Below are 13,575 nucleotides of genomic sequence, written 5' to 3'. Positions count from 1 at the left end.
TTAGCCTGCAATGCGAAATCCGTTCCATTTTAAGAGGCTCGCGTAAGCACGTTTTTTACTGTACGCATTTACGTATATGCACGTATACATATGTATATCGGGGAAGCGCGGATGCGTGTAAATATACGCAGGCGATAAAAGAGGAATTGTGTGTGTGCGAGAGAGCACACCTGTGCATGGAGAACACGCTTTTCTGTAGAGACTCCTGTACGTGACGTAATTTTGATTTTTTTAACTGTGTACCCCCACTCTGAAAAATCTGATAAAATTATGTTTTAATAACCGAAACCGTGAAAATATGAACTCAGTATTTCCATAACTTCTACGATAAATCGGCATTTCAAAATTTTTCTTTATTTTTTAAAATTCGATTTCGAAGTTCAAAATTCTGAAAAAATTCATACATGTGCATTCTAATAGCACATATATGCCTGATTTTTTTCTGATTTTTCAATCGAAGGGGGGAAGAGAAATTAAGGGAAAACCTGATTTCCCTTTTTAACCCTTCACTACCCCCCACGTCGACATATGGGGCTGAAAATTGGCAGAAAGTTTTCCCTTTGGATAAGCTATCGAGTGGCCTACTGCAAATTCGGTTTAGGAAATTTTACTGTGTGTAAATATAAATCCCAACAAGGAATGTCTATTATGAATTTTTGTTAAGAAAAATCTAGTTGGATTTTCAAAGGATTTTCTAGTATGGACAAATTTCCAAGAGAAGATCTGGCGCGGATGAATTTCCATTGGAGAGCGAGTTAATATAAAAGCGAGCGATAAAAGGCGCAGCGGCTGTGTGTGGGCACACCTGTACATAGAGAACACGCTTTTCTGTATGGGTTGGTGTGCGCGACGCGATACTTGCCACCCTCCTCCACCCTTGTTTGCCGAATCGTTACACGCTTCACCCCCTTTTAACGCGTTCCTACGGCTGCATGCAGAGAGGCTTTCCTTCGATCCGCGAACCAAAGCTTGCGGAACCAGACGGGGGACTGAGCTTTCCCTCGGAAAAAGATACGGATACGTCGCTCATTTTGTACAAAATACTTGGTGCGGACGGGCTGCAGTTGTCCTGGAGGACCTGCGAGAGGACCAGCTTGCTTTATCCCGACGATTTGCTGTCGTTCTGCTGTACAGAGTTGGACAATTTTGTGGTCGAAATGTTGTTCGGGTTATCCGAGTGGTGGGGGTTAGTCGATCTTAGTTGACGTTTGTTCGGCATGGTCCCTGTAATGACTATACTGCGGATTTGTCATGCATATACCACGAAAACGTGTTGGACACAGAACGGTAAAAATATTTGAAAAATTTCTCTTATTAATTCGGACGTTTATTTTGCGTAGAAAATCTGCAGTTTAGTAATGACTGTTTGTTGTCTCTTATTAGAGAGGGGTATAATGAGATGATGCTTTTATTCGGAGGAAGTGTGGTTAAAGTAATAACTTTTCCCATTTTTATATTTTTAGTGGAAATTTCAGAGGATGGTATTTTTCTTTGAAGGATCTAGAAAATTTTTTAAAAACTTTGTAGTGGGAGCTGAAATCCTTGAATGAAAAATCAGGACTAGTTGTTTGATTTTTTTAATAACAGTAACATAGGGCGAGTTTCCTGTTCAAAGGCTTCGAGTAAATTTTTCAGAAGAAATTCGAGACATTTCCAAAACAGATCCTGACAAGATTCGCATTCTCGTTTGAACCGTCCGAATAAGAGCGTTATGTTCTACTTGGAGGGATGCAAAGAACGTATCTGTTGGCTGTTGGAAAGTTACAATTGGCTGCAGAATTTGCCCAACTCTACCGGTGTGTAGCTGCATTGTTCGAACGTGAGCCGACACACACGTGAACTCTCTACGGGGAACGAAGTAGAGGAACAGTTGCACGCACGCATGAGATGCGTATGTTTGCCGATAGTATTGTATGTCGACGCGCGACGCCGACGGTTCTTATGATGTACTATGTTGTTGTCACCCGCAGGACGAAAGATTGCGATGGGCCAAGATGTTCGCGATCAAGGAGAAGCAGAAGCGGTCGGTGCACGAGGAAAGTCGGGCTTACACCATGATCAGGGTAGGTATACGGTTTTTGACAAGTAAACTAACCGGGAGGGACCTAAACTACTTATCTACAATTTTGAAAAAATTTCTTTCGACAATAATAAGTGGACTGTGACTCCTTGCCCAAATTGAAACTGTTCTTCATTTTTGGAAATCGCATGTCTCTGACTATTGTATAGTTCACGGTGCTCAAAGATATATTATTTTTTAAATCTTTTCTTTGTGTACACTGATTTAATTTTATTGCCAGAAATTGAACAATTAGATTTTTCTGAAACATTGAACTAGGGTGCAATCTAATGCAAAGACGGTAATGCAAGGGTTGCAAACTTTGGATGTCGAAAAATCGAGCAAAGTTCGATTTCCCTCAATATTTGATCCAACAGAGTTTATTGGATGCACCAAAAATAAAAGAAATCCTTTTATGAAACTTTCTACGCAAGGGTTACAAGTTATGGTTGTCGAAATTCGGTCTCCTTCAATATTAGATCCAATAAACCAAAAATAAAGGGAATCCTCTTACCGGAATCTTTAGATTCAAAATCTTTCCATTTTAGAGTCCTCTAAAAATTTTATGAGCACTGTGCATTTGTAAAGATTCGCCTAAAAAGTCGTCCGACATTCCCACAAATAAATCTCCTTCGCGATAAAATAATTTCTTCGCATACTGTCATGAAGCTTTGAAAAATAGGCAAAAATTTTATCTAAAGTTCTAAGTAATTCTAACGAAATAAAATGCAAATATCTAATAGAAAACGTGTTAAGACATTAAAAGAATTTGGGGGTATTGCTGTAATATTTTTAACTTTGCAAGATGGAGGAGAAAGTAGCTTCTCGTTTAACTTTAGTTTGCCACAATCGCGCAATGTTTATTTTGCATAAAGATCGGCCGTCTCAAGCCGAGGGGACCCGTAAAAATCTGAGGGAATTTTAAAGCGGGATTAGCCCAGAGGGGTGGTCTCGACCTTTTCGAAAATTCGGTGCCGGTATTTTCCGCGCGTTCTCGCCCATATTTTTCGAAACCGCGCGACCCGGCGTGGCCGTAATATATCACGCTATCGGCGCTGTCGAGCGAACGCTCGTGCGCTGCGTTGTGTACGTGCCGCGATTTTCACAAAATTACTCGATAACACCGTTCCGGCGCAGCCGTTCTCGCGAAGACACCGATCTCGTAAATCCACGGCTGCTAATAAACTAGAAATTTCGCGCTCGAGAATTTTCCTCGCCGCGCCAACCCGGCCTCGCGAGCTTTCGCTTTGTTCTCGAGACTGATAGTATTACATCTGGTGCTTTACGATCGTGGCTAGACGCCGCGGGTTTTGTGCATTTATGACGACAATGGGCGGCTGTTGTTCGATCCAGGGGATAGGTTGAAGGAATTTAAAAATTTTGATACATTTGTTCGAACTGGAGCATCGTGTACATTGTTCCATTCTATTCTCTGATCGTAGATAACCATACTGCCTTGACTATAAAAATAATCGTTTAACTCCGTTTCACTTCGTTTGATTGTATATGAGTTCTGTGTATCGTTGTTGTACTACTTGTCTGGCCATACGATATTCTCTTTCACTGGTCTGATCATAGAGTCGGTTATTTTACTTGTCGGATCATAGACTGTGATATTCTACTTGCCTCAACATAGGCTGTGATATTCTACTTGCCTCAGCATAGACTGTGTTACTCTACTTGCCCGATCATAGACTGTGTTACTCTACTTGCCCGATCATAGACTGTGTTACTCTACTTGCCCGATCATAGACTGTGTTACTCTACTTTCCCGATCATAGACTGTGTTACTCTACTTGCCCGATCATAGACTGTGTTACTCTACTTGCCCGATCATAGACTGTGTTACTCTACTTGCCCGATCATAGACTGTGTTACTCTACTTGCCTGAGTATGAATAGACTTCATACTATTTTCTTGATTATTTGGCTAATTGTTATTTCACTTGCTTGCACATACATTTTCTGTATGTCGTTCTACTATTTATCTGATTATATATCATTCAGTTCTTATTCGTCTGATTGTAGATTGACTTTGTCTACTTGATCTTATATTGAATCTATTCTACTTGTCCGATCATTTATCAATCTTTTCTACTTGCCTGCTCGTGAATCGATTCTATCCTATTTGTACGATCATGTATTCCGTTGTACGCGTCTGGCCAAACACAATTTTTTCTACTCACCTGAACCTAAAAATAAATCGTCTTCGTTAAACTTGCCTGCTCACATATCGATTCTCTTCTACTTATATGGCCGTGTATCGATTATATTTGACTCGTCTGACCATATGCCACCTTTTTCTACTGGTCCGAACATAAATCGTATTTATTCTACGCGTCTGCTCACATATCGATTCTATTCTACTTGTCTGGCTACATATATCATCCCCTTTCCACTCGCCCGACTATAGAGCGTCATTATTCTACTCGTCTGGCTATATATCATCCCTTTTCCACTCGTCTGAACGTATACACATTCTAATTCGTCACTTGTGTTTTATGGCCGTCCAGTAACTTGTTATCTTCTTTTTAATTCGGTCGATAATTCCTTCCACTTTCCTCCACGACAGTGTTCTCGCTGCTGCGAACTATATTCTACAGGGTGTCCCAGGTTCTTTCCGATAAACCGAGCCATAGTGCCATTGTGTTCAATTTTATTCGCCTTTTTAGATATTTACAATTAAAAGCGCACACCGAATTAGCACATTAGATGATCATAGCGAGTCAGACGTTGCCCTCGGACCGCATACAACATAAATGAGATTCCATTGGGCCACGTGTGCCGTCACGAAAATCGATCGGCAACCAATCCGCATGCAGATTTTCCAGATTTCCACACAGTATGTAAATCCACGGTAGAAGAACCATGATCTCCGTCCGACAGAAAGCGGGGACTTGACCCGGTTGTCAACCAGTCGAAATCTCAATCTCGATATTAACCTCGATCGCGCGCCGATCCGATCGAGAAGTAGTATTCGCGGAATGCGGTCCGGCGTGTGATCGATGGAACGCCGGGAACGTAATTAGGTTGCCTATACCGTCGAACGAAGCCCGAACGTATGTCGTTATCATTTGTTATTTAAACGCCGGGCGTTATCAAAATCGTAAAACCCGTCCCGGGTCGTGGGTTCGTTACATTTTTTTATCGGAAGCGAACGGTTTTACGGGCCGCCGGAGGATCATGGTTTCTCCTGGAAGAATTGGCTCACCTTGCCGTGCGGCGGAATTCACGAGCAGTTGGATCATTTCGCTATCTGTGGATCCCCCAGTGCGGAAGATCGAGATCTTCGACTGCAGAGGACATTTATGGAATATTCAGTGAATTTTCTAATACACCCTCTATACTCTTCAAGAACGACCTTACTTATCAAGCTTATTCATTAAAGCTTAATTTTCTTTCCACTCGTTTGATCATAGACCGATTTCGCTTACTTGTCTGACTACAGCCTGTCCTGTTCTACTTGTCCGGCTGAATATTGTCCTATTCAACTGGGTCCGATCAGAAACAATTTTGTATCACTACCAACAGTCAAGAACAAGTTATTTGTTGAACCTTCGTGTTCTGGAAATTGTTATCAACACTCCACAAAATTATTTATTGAAGCTACATATCCACACTCTTCGAGAATGAAATTATTCTCATCTAATAAACTAGCAATCTCTTTCTCACGCACCGCCAATCGCAAATGGATATCAGTCCCACAGTGAGCACAGCGTTCCCATAAAATACGCATTAGCATGTCGTGATCGGCAGAAGGTTGAACGCAAATTAGAGACCGAACAGCCGCGTGTCTTTGATCGACCAAGTAGTTCGATAAGCGAGGGCACTCGTGTGTCACGCGAAAACTTCTAAGCAGTTTATCTTGGCCCGGTGAACGATTCCGTTATCGGGTCGCTGCGTGTGCACACGAGTCCCACCCCCTCTCCCTTCCCCCGTCGCGTCGATGAGGGTTGAACTTGTCCTTGTCGGTACCTCGAAACTTCCGTCGTCGGTTGTACATAATCGCCTTTCGCGCGAAAATAATTACTCGGACAAAGTTGCCCGCGATCCGAGTGGCTTTCAGACCCAGGATCGCTTCGCCCTTCTTCTAGGCCTACTTAATGTTTCTTCAAGGTCCCCAGAACTTTTTTGGTAAGCTCTACTATTCTTTACTGGATTCAGAAGTCTTTTGGAGGGTCCGCAATTCTTTTCACAGACTCCACAAATTTTTTAGAAGCTCTACAATTGTTTCTGGAAATTCCACACTCCTTTTGGAAGCCCTACAATTTTTATCGGGGGTTGCATGATTTTTTTGTGAGCCCCTATAATTCCGTGGAGGGCCTCAAAATTTTCTTGTAGTATCTTGACACTGTGTCTAACGACTCTACAATTTTTGTGTAGGCTCTATAATTTCCCTAGGAGATCTATAATTTTTCTAAAGGCTCTATAATTTTTTGTAGAGGTTCCATGATTTCTCTAGAGGCTCCACAATTTTTCTAGAAGCTCTATAATTTTTTCTGGAAATTCCACACTCCTTTTGGAAACCCTACAATTTTTATCGGGGGTTGCATGATTTTTTTGAGTCTCTATAATTCCGTGGAGGGCCTCAAAATTTTCTTGTAGTATCCTGACACTGTGTCAAACGACTCTACAATTTTTGTGTAGGCTCTATAATTTCTCTATAAGGCTCCATAATTTTTCTAGAGGCTCCATAATTTTCCTAGAGGCTCCATAATTTTCCTAGAGGCTTCATAATTTTCGTAGAGGCTCCATAATTTTCCTACAGGCTCTAAAATTTCTCTAGAGGCTCTATAATTTTTCCTGCGCAACTACCCCAACATTTCAGACCCGCATAAAACAGCTTTCCATTCGACACCAGGTACACTAGCACAGAAAAATTCACCGTAACTCGTAAATCACCACTGTCATGGAACACCAAATTTTCTGCAATACTAATGGCAACCCAACGCCCATCTAAGGTGCCCACGACAGGCCGGCAAGCACCCAAGACAAATGTTCGTCCGGTCGAAAGCATCCTCGTAAACAGCGAAATCATAATCATTAATAAAATTCGTTAGCGATCCAGAAAAACTCGTTATTACCGGGGCTGTCCAATAAATTAACCCCACCCTGGCCGGCTCGGCGCAGAAACGAGGAAATAACAGCGCCGCGGAGAAAACTTTTAGATCCCGATCAACCGACGACCGGTGGAGACGACGGGGTGGAGTGGAAGGCAATTTTTCAAGCAGCTTGATTGAAATTTATCGCGTCGACGCGACGCGACGCGACGCGACGCGACGTAACGCGACGCTTTTCCCCGTTGCTGATTTATATTCCGTCGGGTTTGGGGAGGTGCCGAGGGGGCGAATTAAGACGAGGGATGCGACCGAGAGATCTCTTCTGCCGGTGAAACCACCAGCGTCTACGGTACCTCCCCTTGTTTTGTTCCTCGTCTGTTTGTGTCACGTTTCAGGGGAACCATCGAACCCGAGACAGCCTCGTCGACGACGGTCTCGAGAAAAATGTACAATTTCCAACGCGTTCTTGCGAGTTGAGCAATATTTTTTTAATTAATTATCTTCCGAGTAAAAATTAATTCTGAGAATGGTCGCTCTGGAACTTCAATGCAAAATCTGTATTTCCTCGGGTTTCGCATTTTTCACGACGAGATTTCGAATCTGAAAAATCCAAAAAAATTCTCGAATGTGTGGCACGATATTCTAAACGCGTTACAGTTTTTTTTTAGAATTTTTAGATGCGAGTAAATAATAAATCAAAAATTTTAAAAAGTACTCCTCAAAATATTCTTATTGTCACAAGCTCAAAAGCGAATAAACGAGCAGATGGGAGCTTCAGCCACGTACTCTACCGTTCATTGGCACCTCATAATAATTGTTTAAAGTCGAGCAATAATGTTCGCAGGCCGGTGAGGGTTAGATCCGTGTCAAAGAATTGTAATCGGGATTCTACGTCGATTTGTCCGCGGCGTCACGACGCGACGGCACGAATCACGATTCCCTCTCGGGCCGAGACGTCCCAGGGTGCAGGACGTCCTCCCAGCAGGACGTCCGAATCCTCGGGTTATCGCGAGTCAAGGGGAAAACGATAAACGACGCGTCGTTCCGTGGAAAAGTTTCAGCAGTTTGAGCGCGCGCGGGCGAAACGATCGTCGCATTTATTCGGCTGTCTCCTCGGCGCCTGTGCCTCGCCTGGAAATTCGCAGTCCGGGGTATAATAATTCATGGACCCGTGGCGTCGCATGAAACAGTATGGAACGGAATATTTATAGCGTGGGGGCCGACCTCGCTGCGTCCGTCGATGCTAGAGCCATGTGGGTCAATGTTTCTCCATCTTGTCGGTGCCAGCGCGAAGGACGAGGCTGCCGAGGATGCACCGACCGTCGGACGAGATCGCCATCTTCGTCCTGTGCCACTTAACCGTGGCCTCGCTTGTCTCCGATTTGCGCTAAATCGGCCCACAATATTATCACGATTTTCAAATGTCGTACTTGAACTCGTACGGCCGGCCATTTTTACAATTTTATAATCGAAGTTTAGGACTATTCGCTGATTTATTTATTACTTAAAAGAATGCCAAACGCGTCTGCGAAAGCTCGATACAAAACAACCTTCCGGTGTCTTCCATAAAAAATCCCAGGGAAGACCTTAACGATCTAGAGCGAAACAATTTTGAACCGGTACCTTAACGCGAATTATTGTAATTGTAATGGGCGAGTTACTGTGCCCTGGTTCGACTTGGAAAAAATGTGGTATATACTTCAGACAATAGTAAATGTGTATGAAAAAGTTGAATGCAGAACAGTGTACCGATATCTCTAAAAAAAAATCCCAAATAGGACCTAAAAGTGAGAGAGTAACAATTTTGAGACACCGCACTACTGCGAGACTTTGCAACTATAATACGCGTAATTCTGATTCTAATTTCGACTTGGAAAAAATGTGGTACATACTTCAGACAATAGTAAATACGTATGCAAAAGTTGAATGCAGAACAGTGTACCGATATCTTTAAAAAAAAATCCCAAGGAGGACCTAAAAGTGAGAGAGTAACAATTTTGAGACACCGCACTACTGCGAGACTTTGCAACTATGATACGCGCAATTCTGACACTAATTTCGGGTTGAGAAAAATGTGGTGTATACATCGAACAATAGTAAACATTTATGCAAAAGCTCAATGCCAGACAGTCTCCCAGCAGCTTTAAAAAAAATCTGCAAGCAAGGCTTTAATACATGCACGAATTCGAAACAATTTTAAGTATTCCCATTAACGTTCGTCTGGGCAATTCCGGTGAGTTAGCGTGCCTAAATCAAGCGAAGTAATTGCCCGCAGTGATCTCGCGGTGTTCCATCCCGGGATCCTGGTGTCGGTATCATAAGCTGTCAGACGATAGGGTTCGTCGAATACTTGGAGCGCGTTCGCATACTCTCTCTGTCTCTCTCCCGGCCCGTAATAACTCAGGCCCGTTGTTGCGTTATTTGGCATTATGCCTTGGCCCGCGTTCTGCTGTTAACCAAACCGAGCCGAACCGAACGCGAGCCTGCGAGTGGAACGAGAAACGAGAGAGGCCCGAGGCTCGTGCGCCGGCCGGAAACGATCTTAGCAAATCACTTGTGGCATTACCGCTCTCCGCGAACGGGAATTAATTCGAAGCTAAGTGTTGCACGATGCGACAGTTATGACGCATCGTCGGTGAACTACGCGAGCCCAACTGCGCCAACTTTCTTCCGCGAATTTCCTCTACTTCGCCACGGCTCGTTGATAACGTCGAATCGCCGGATGTGTGCCGGTCCGCCATATTAACGACCTCGTTGCCGACGGTGCTCCACGATTCTTCGATGTTTCCTCTGGGAATGGAAAAATGGGAAAAGTGGAGGGCAGCGTGTTCGGTATGGTGCTGTTTTGTATTATTATAAAATTTAAAAGAGCTCAGAAATTTGTATTAATATAAAATTTAAATTTCTGAGTAAATGTATTAGCTATCGGAGTGCAAGCCTTCAATTATTTTATCGTTCGACAGCGGATATTTATGCGAAATAAAAATTTTCGACCCGAGGTGCTGACGTCTCAACGGACTACAGTGATTTCTCTGTATATGTCGTCAAGGCTTGGATGATAAACGTCGCGGGATTATCCCCACTACCGCGGGGACCACGGTAGGGGCCAAGAAGCTCCTGGAAACAAGTTGTACAGAACACCTGGTTCACTGATACAGTGATCTCTCTGCATATGTCGCCAATACCTCGGTGATAAATGTCGCGGAACTGCCCCCACCACCGCGGGGTATACCCCGAGAGGTGTAACAAACCTCGAGAGAGACCTCGGTCGCCGAGGAGTGTAAACATGACTCGGGTATGTCTCCTGTACGATACTTGACGCTGGCAAGACCCGTATCGTTGACATATATCGAGAATGTATTGCGGTACAATTATTGCGGTCAATATTGCACCACAAAGTGGCCTTCATAATTTTTCCTAACGAATCTTGTCGAATATTTGTATACTTTTAGTTTACACGCGGAAGAATATAATAAAATAATTGCGAGACTTAAAACGTGCAGCGTCCAATCGAATTTTATTCGACACGATTCGCGTTTCCCACGAGGGATCGATGGATCGACGGCGCCGGAAACGACGCGGCACGGTTGACCTGAGAAATTGCGAGGCTCGAGGAAGATCTTCCGCTCGATTTCACAATATGAATCGGTAAATGAAGAGCAGAGACTAGGTAGAAACGACGTTGGAAGATGAAATATGCAAAGAACGAGGGAACAATTTGGTCCGCGCAGGGTGGAGGGGGAGGGGGTGAGTTGTGAAAACGTAGAAAAGGGGGTTATGGGTTTGCAGCGGTTAACCGAGCGGGTGTACGGAGGATCGATGGTGTAAGATGTCCGGGGCGAGGTTATCTGTTTGCTCGCAAACTGCCGTAATAAAGCGGCAATAACGCGTTTCGCTCGACCCGACGCCAGTCATCCACCGTTTTCAGTTCGGTTGCCAGCAAATCGTCGCCTTCGTGTCACTGTCGCGAGAAAGGGCAAAGGGATTCGCGCCCGAGTCCCTCTGCTCTGCGCGCGATTCCAGATTTATTGATGAACTCGTTCGCGCCAAGTTATGGACGCCATCAGCGAGGCAATGGAAAAGAAAACAGCGGGGAAACAGAGGGAAATGATCGATATTAGAGAGAGAAAGAGAGAGAGAGGGGGAGGAATTATACTTCTACAGAAAAAAATTGTTTGCAGAATTATTTTGGGGTCTTCGTGTATTTATTTGCATTTCTATTCTCTCTCCTCTCTTTTGTGAACAGTTGCACGTAATTGCAACCTTATTTCTTCTACCACAGAGTTCTTCTCGATATATGTCATCGAAGCTGGTCTTGCCAGCGACATATATCGCCCAGGAGATATTCTTCGTGGCCCGATCCGTATTATGTTTACACTCCTCGCCGTACGAGGACTCTCAGGTTACCCCGCGGTGGTGGGGATAGTTCTGCGGCTTTTACCAGCCAGGTATTCGCGACATATATCGAGGAAAGACTGTATTCAGAATTATTTAATCTGTGCTCTCTGTCGCAGAATCATTTAGCATTAAATCTATACAAATCTCTTCGGAATTAATGTTTCTGTCAAATTATTTAGAATTAGGGGTTGTATATAAAGTTCTTTGGAGTTCGTGTAAAATTATTTCGCGGAAGTGGATTTCTGCACGAGACCCACTCTCGTTGTTTCAATTTTATTTGTAATGGACAAGAAGCGTCGGCTGAAGGGTGAAATTTTTTAGCATGAACTGTCGACATGATCGTCGCGATTCCGCGAAGTATTTACCTTGCTCGCGTCGTACGTTTTTCCACGACGGAGATTTTTCCTCTCGAAGGGCCGACACGATGGGGAATATTAGCAGCGTCGCTCTATCGGTTTTCAGATAATTAATTGGACGGAAGTTCGACATAGATCGCGCGGATTCGACTCGCAGCGAGGAATTCGCTGGGAGACGAGAATTATTATATACAGGGTGCTGAAAACAAAAAAATCGTTCAATATTTATAGCAAATAAAAATGTTCGTATCCGAGAAACGATTGACCTTTTCACCTGTGTTTGCTCGGGCTTTTTTACTCGGCACAGTGTGTTCTATATATACCATGTAAATATTGAACGGTTCTTTTCGAACACCCCGTATATATCCTATGTTTAAACACACAATGCTTGAATTAAAAATATGGCTCCATATATAGACGGTGCATTATTGAACAGGGGGGACGAATACGTGATCGTACGTGCCCGAGTGTTCCGGGGACATTTAAAACAGGAAAAAGGACAATCTATATAAAAATGGTCTTCCGTATTTTTAGCCACGGACATTTTAAATAGTTTGAAAGAGGAGGTGCAAGGAGGAATTTAATTAATAATTTACCGTGACTGCAATTTTCGAGGCAAGACGAGGCGTTTATAGGAAAGCATTGGGGCAAGGGTGGTATTGCACACGCGAGATCGAAAGTCGCGTTCAGTGTAACCGCACCCTAATGCGCATCATTCGAGCAGCGCCGCGAGACGGATCAATTACGCAAATTAAATTCCGGCAGAACCGACGCACGCAAGGAAATATTGTCTGCAAGGCTGCAACGCTCGGTTCGGGGACCCATGATGCTTTGCGCGTCACCATCCACCCCCGCTTTCCCCTTTCCAGGACGTTAAACCGCCCCGGTGAACGCTTTCTCTGAATTTTTCCAGTTTCCGCACGCTCTGGCGTATTTATTTTTGACTCCACTAATTCAGCGAGCCTGTCAATATTTTTACTAAATTTCCGGACAATTTTCGTTGCTCTATTGCCCCCAAAATTATTGTGGAGTCCTTTATCAATTCAACCTCGGAGATTCTTACAAAATCAGAGGAATTTAATTAACGAATCCAAAACTAGAGATTCAAAATGCATTATAGGGGATGCTGTCTTAACCCTTTCGAATTCCGAAGACTCCAATAAACTTCGGTTTATCTGGATATCTTATAACAAAAATGAATTTCGAAACCCAGACAGAAATCACTGTGACTGACGTGGCAGTTAACGGGGTGTGCTTTTTGGGGAATTTTTCAAGCTTTCTCAAAACGTCTATTTTACGAGATTTTATTTTCTTCAATTTTTATAGAAGCCTTTTTGTTAGTAGGTCCCGGCACTGGAGGTATTGAGTTATATGTACAAAAGTCGCATGTCCAGAAAAGTGCAGTAAAGCCTCGATCTAAGCCGAACGGAGCTACACGATCTTAGTCAGTTGGCCTATCCCCTACCCTGAGGGGCATACCTCGGCCACCGAGCACTATAAACAGTAAACGCTACTAATCCAATAACAAAACTTCTTTATTTTTCACTGTCTACTCATTTCTCTCGTGAACGCATGAAATTCGCATTATAAATTCATAAAGAAACTAAAAACGTGAAAACTGAAATCTGTGTCGACATTCTATTGGTAAATTTTGTAGCACACAATTTTCTTGGCATTTTATTAGCACTGAGCATATTGGAATC

The 13,575-nt window shown here is 43.4% G+C and overlaps 3 protein-coding genes across 7 annotated transcripts in view; 2 read left to right on the top strand and 1 right to left on the bottom strand.

The window, feature by feature from the left end:
* The window catches only part of Stl (ADAMTS metallopeptidase stall), a 313,677-nt gene that overhangs the window by 179,949 nt on the left and 120,153 nt on the right, over window positions 1-13,575 (top strand). The window lies entirely within an intron of this gene.
* LOC143361460 (dnaJ protein homolog 1) overlaps window positions 1-13,575 on the bottom strand; it is a 253,582-nt gene that overhangs the window by 174,393 nt on the left and 65,614 nt on the right. The gene's annotated exons all lie outside the window — the stretch shown is intronic.
* The window catches only part of LOC143361456 (neprilysin-1), a 142,825-nt gene that overhangs the window by 94,046 nt on the left and 35,204 nt on the right, over window positions 1-13,575 (top strand). For 4 of the 5 annotated variants that reach the window (XM_076800862.1, XM_076800861.1, XM_076800858.1 and 1 more), the window contains exon 7: window positions 1,971-2,063. The exons of the other annotated variant lie outside the window; for it this stretch is intronic. In XM_076800862.1, coding sequence (XP_076656977.1) covers window positions 1,971-2,063 — 93 coding nt within the window. The remainder of the gene's footprint in view (window positions 1-1,970; window positions 2,064-13,575) is intronic. 5 annotated transcript variants of the gene reach the window in all.

Source organism: Halictus rubicundus, chromosome 15 (genome assembly GCF_050948215.1).
Source record: "Halictus rubicundus isolate RS-2024b chromosome 15, iyHalRubi1_principal, whole genome shotgun sequence".
NCBI classification, from domain to species: Eukaryota; Metazoa; Arthropoda; class Insecta; order Hymenoptera; family Halictidae; genus Halictus; species Halictus rubicundus.
This window is presented reverse-complemented; position numbering and strand designations above follow the sequence as displayed.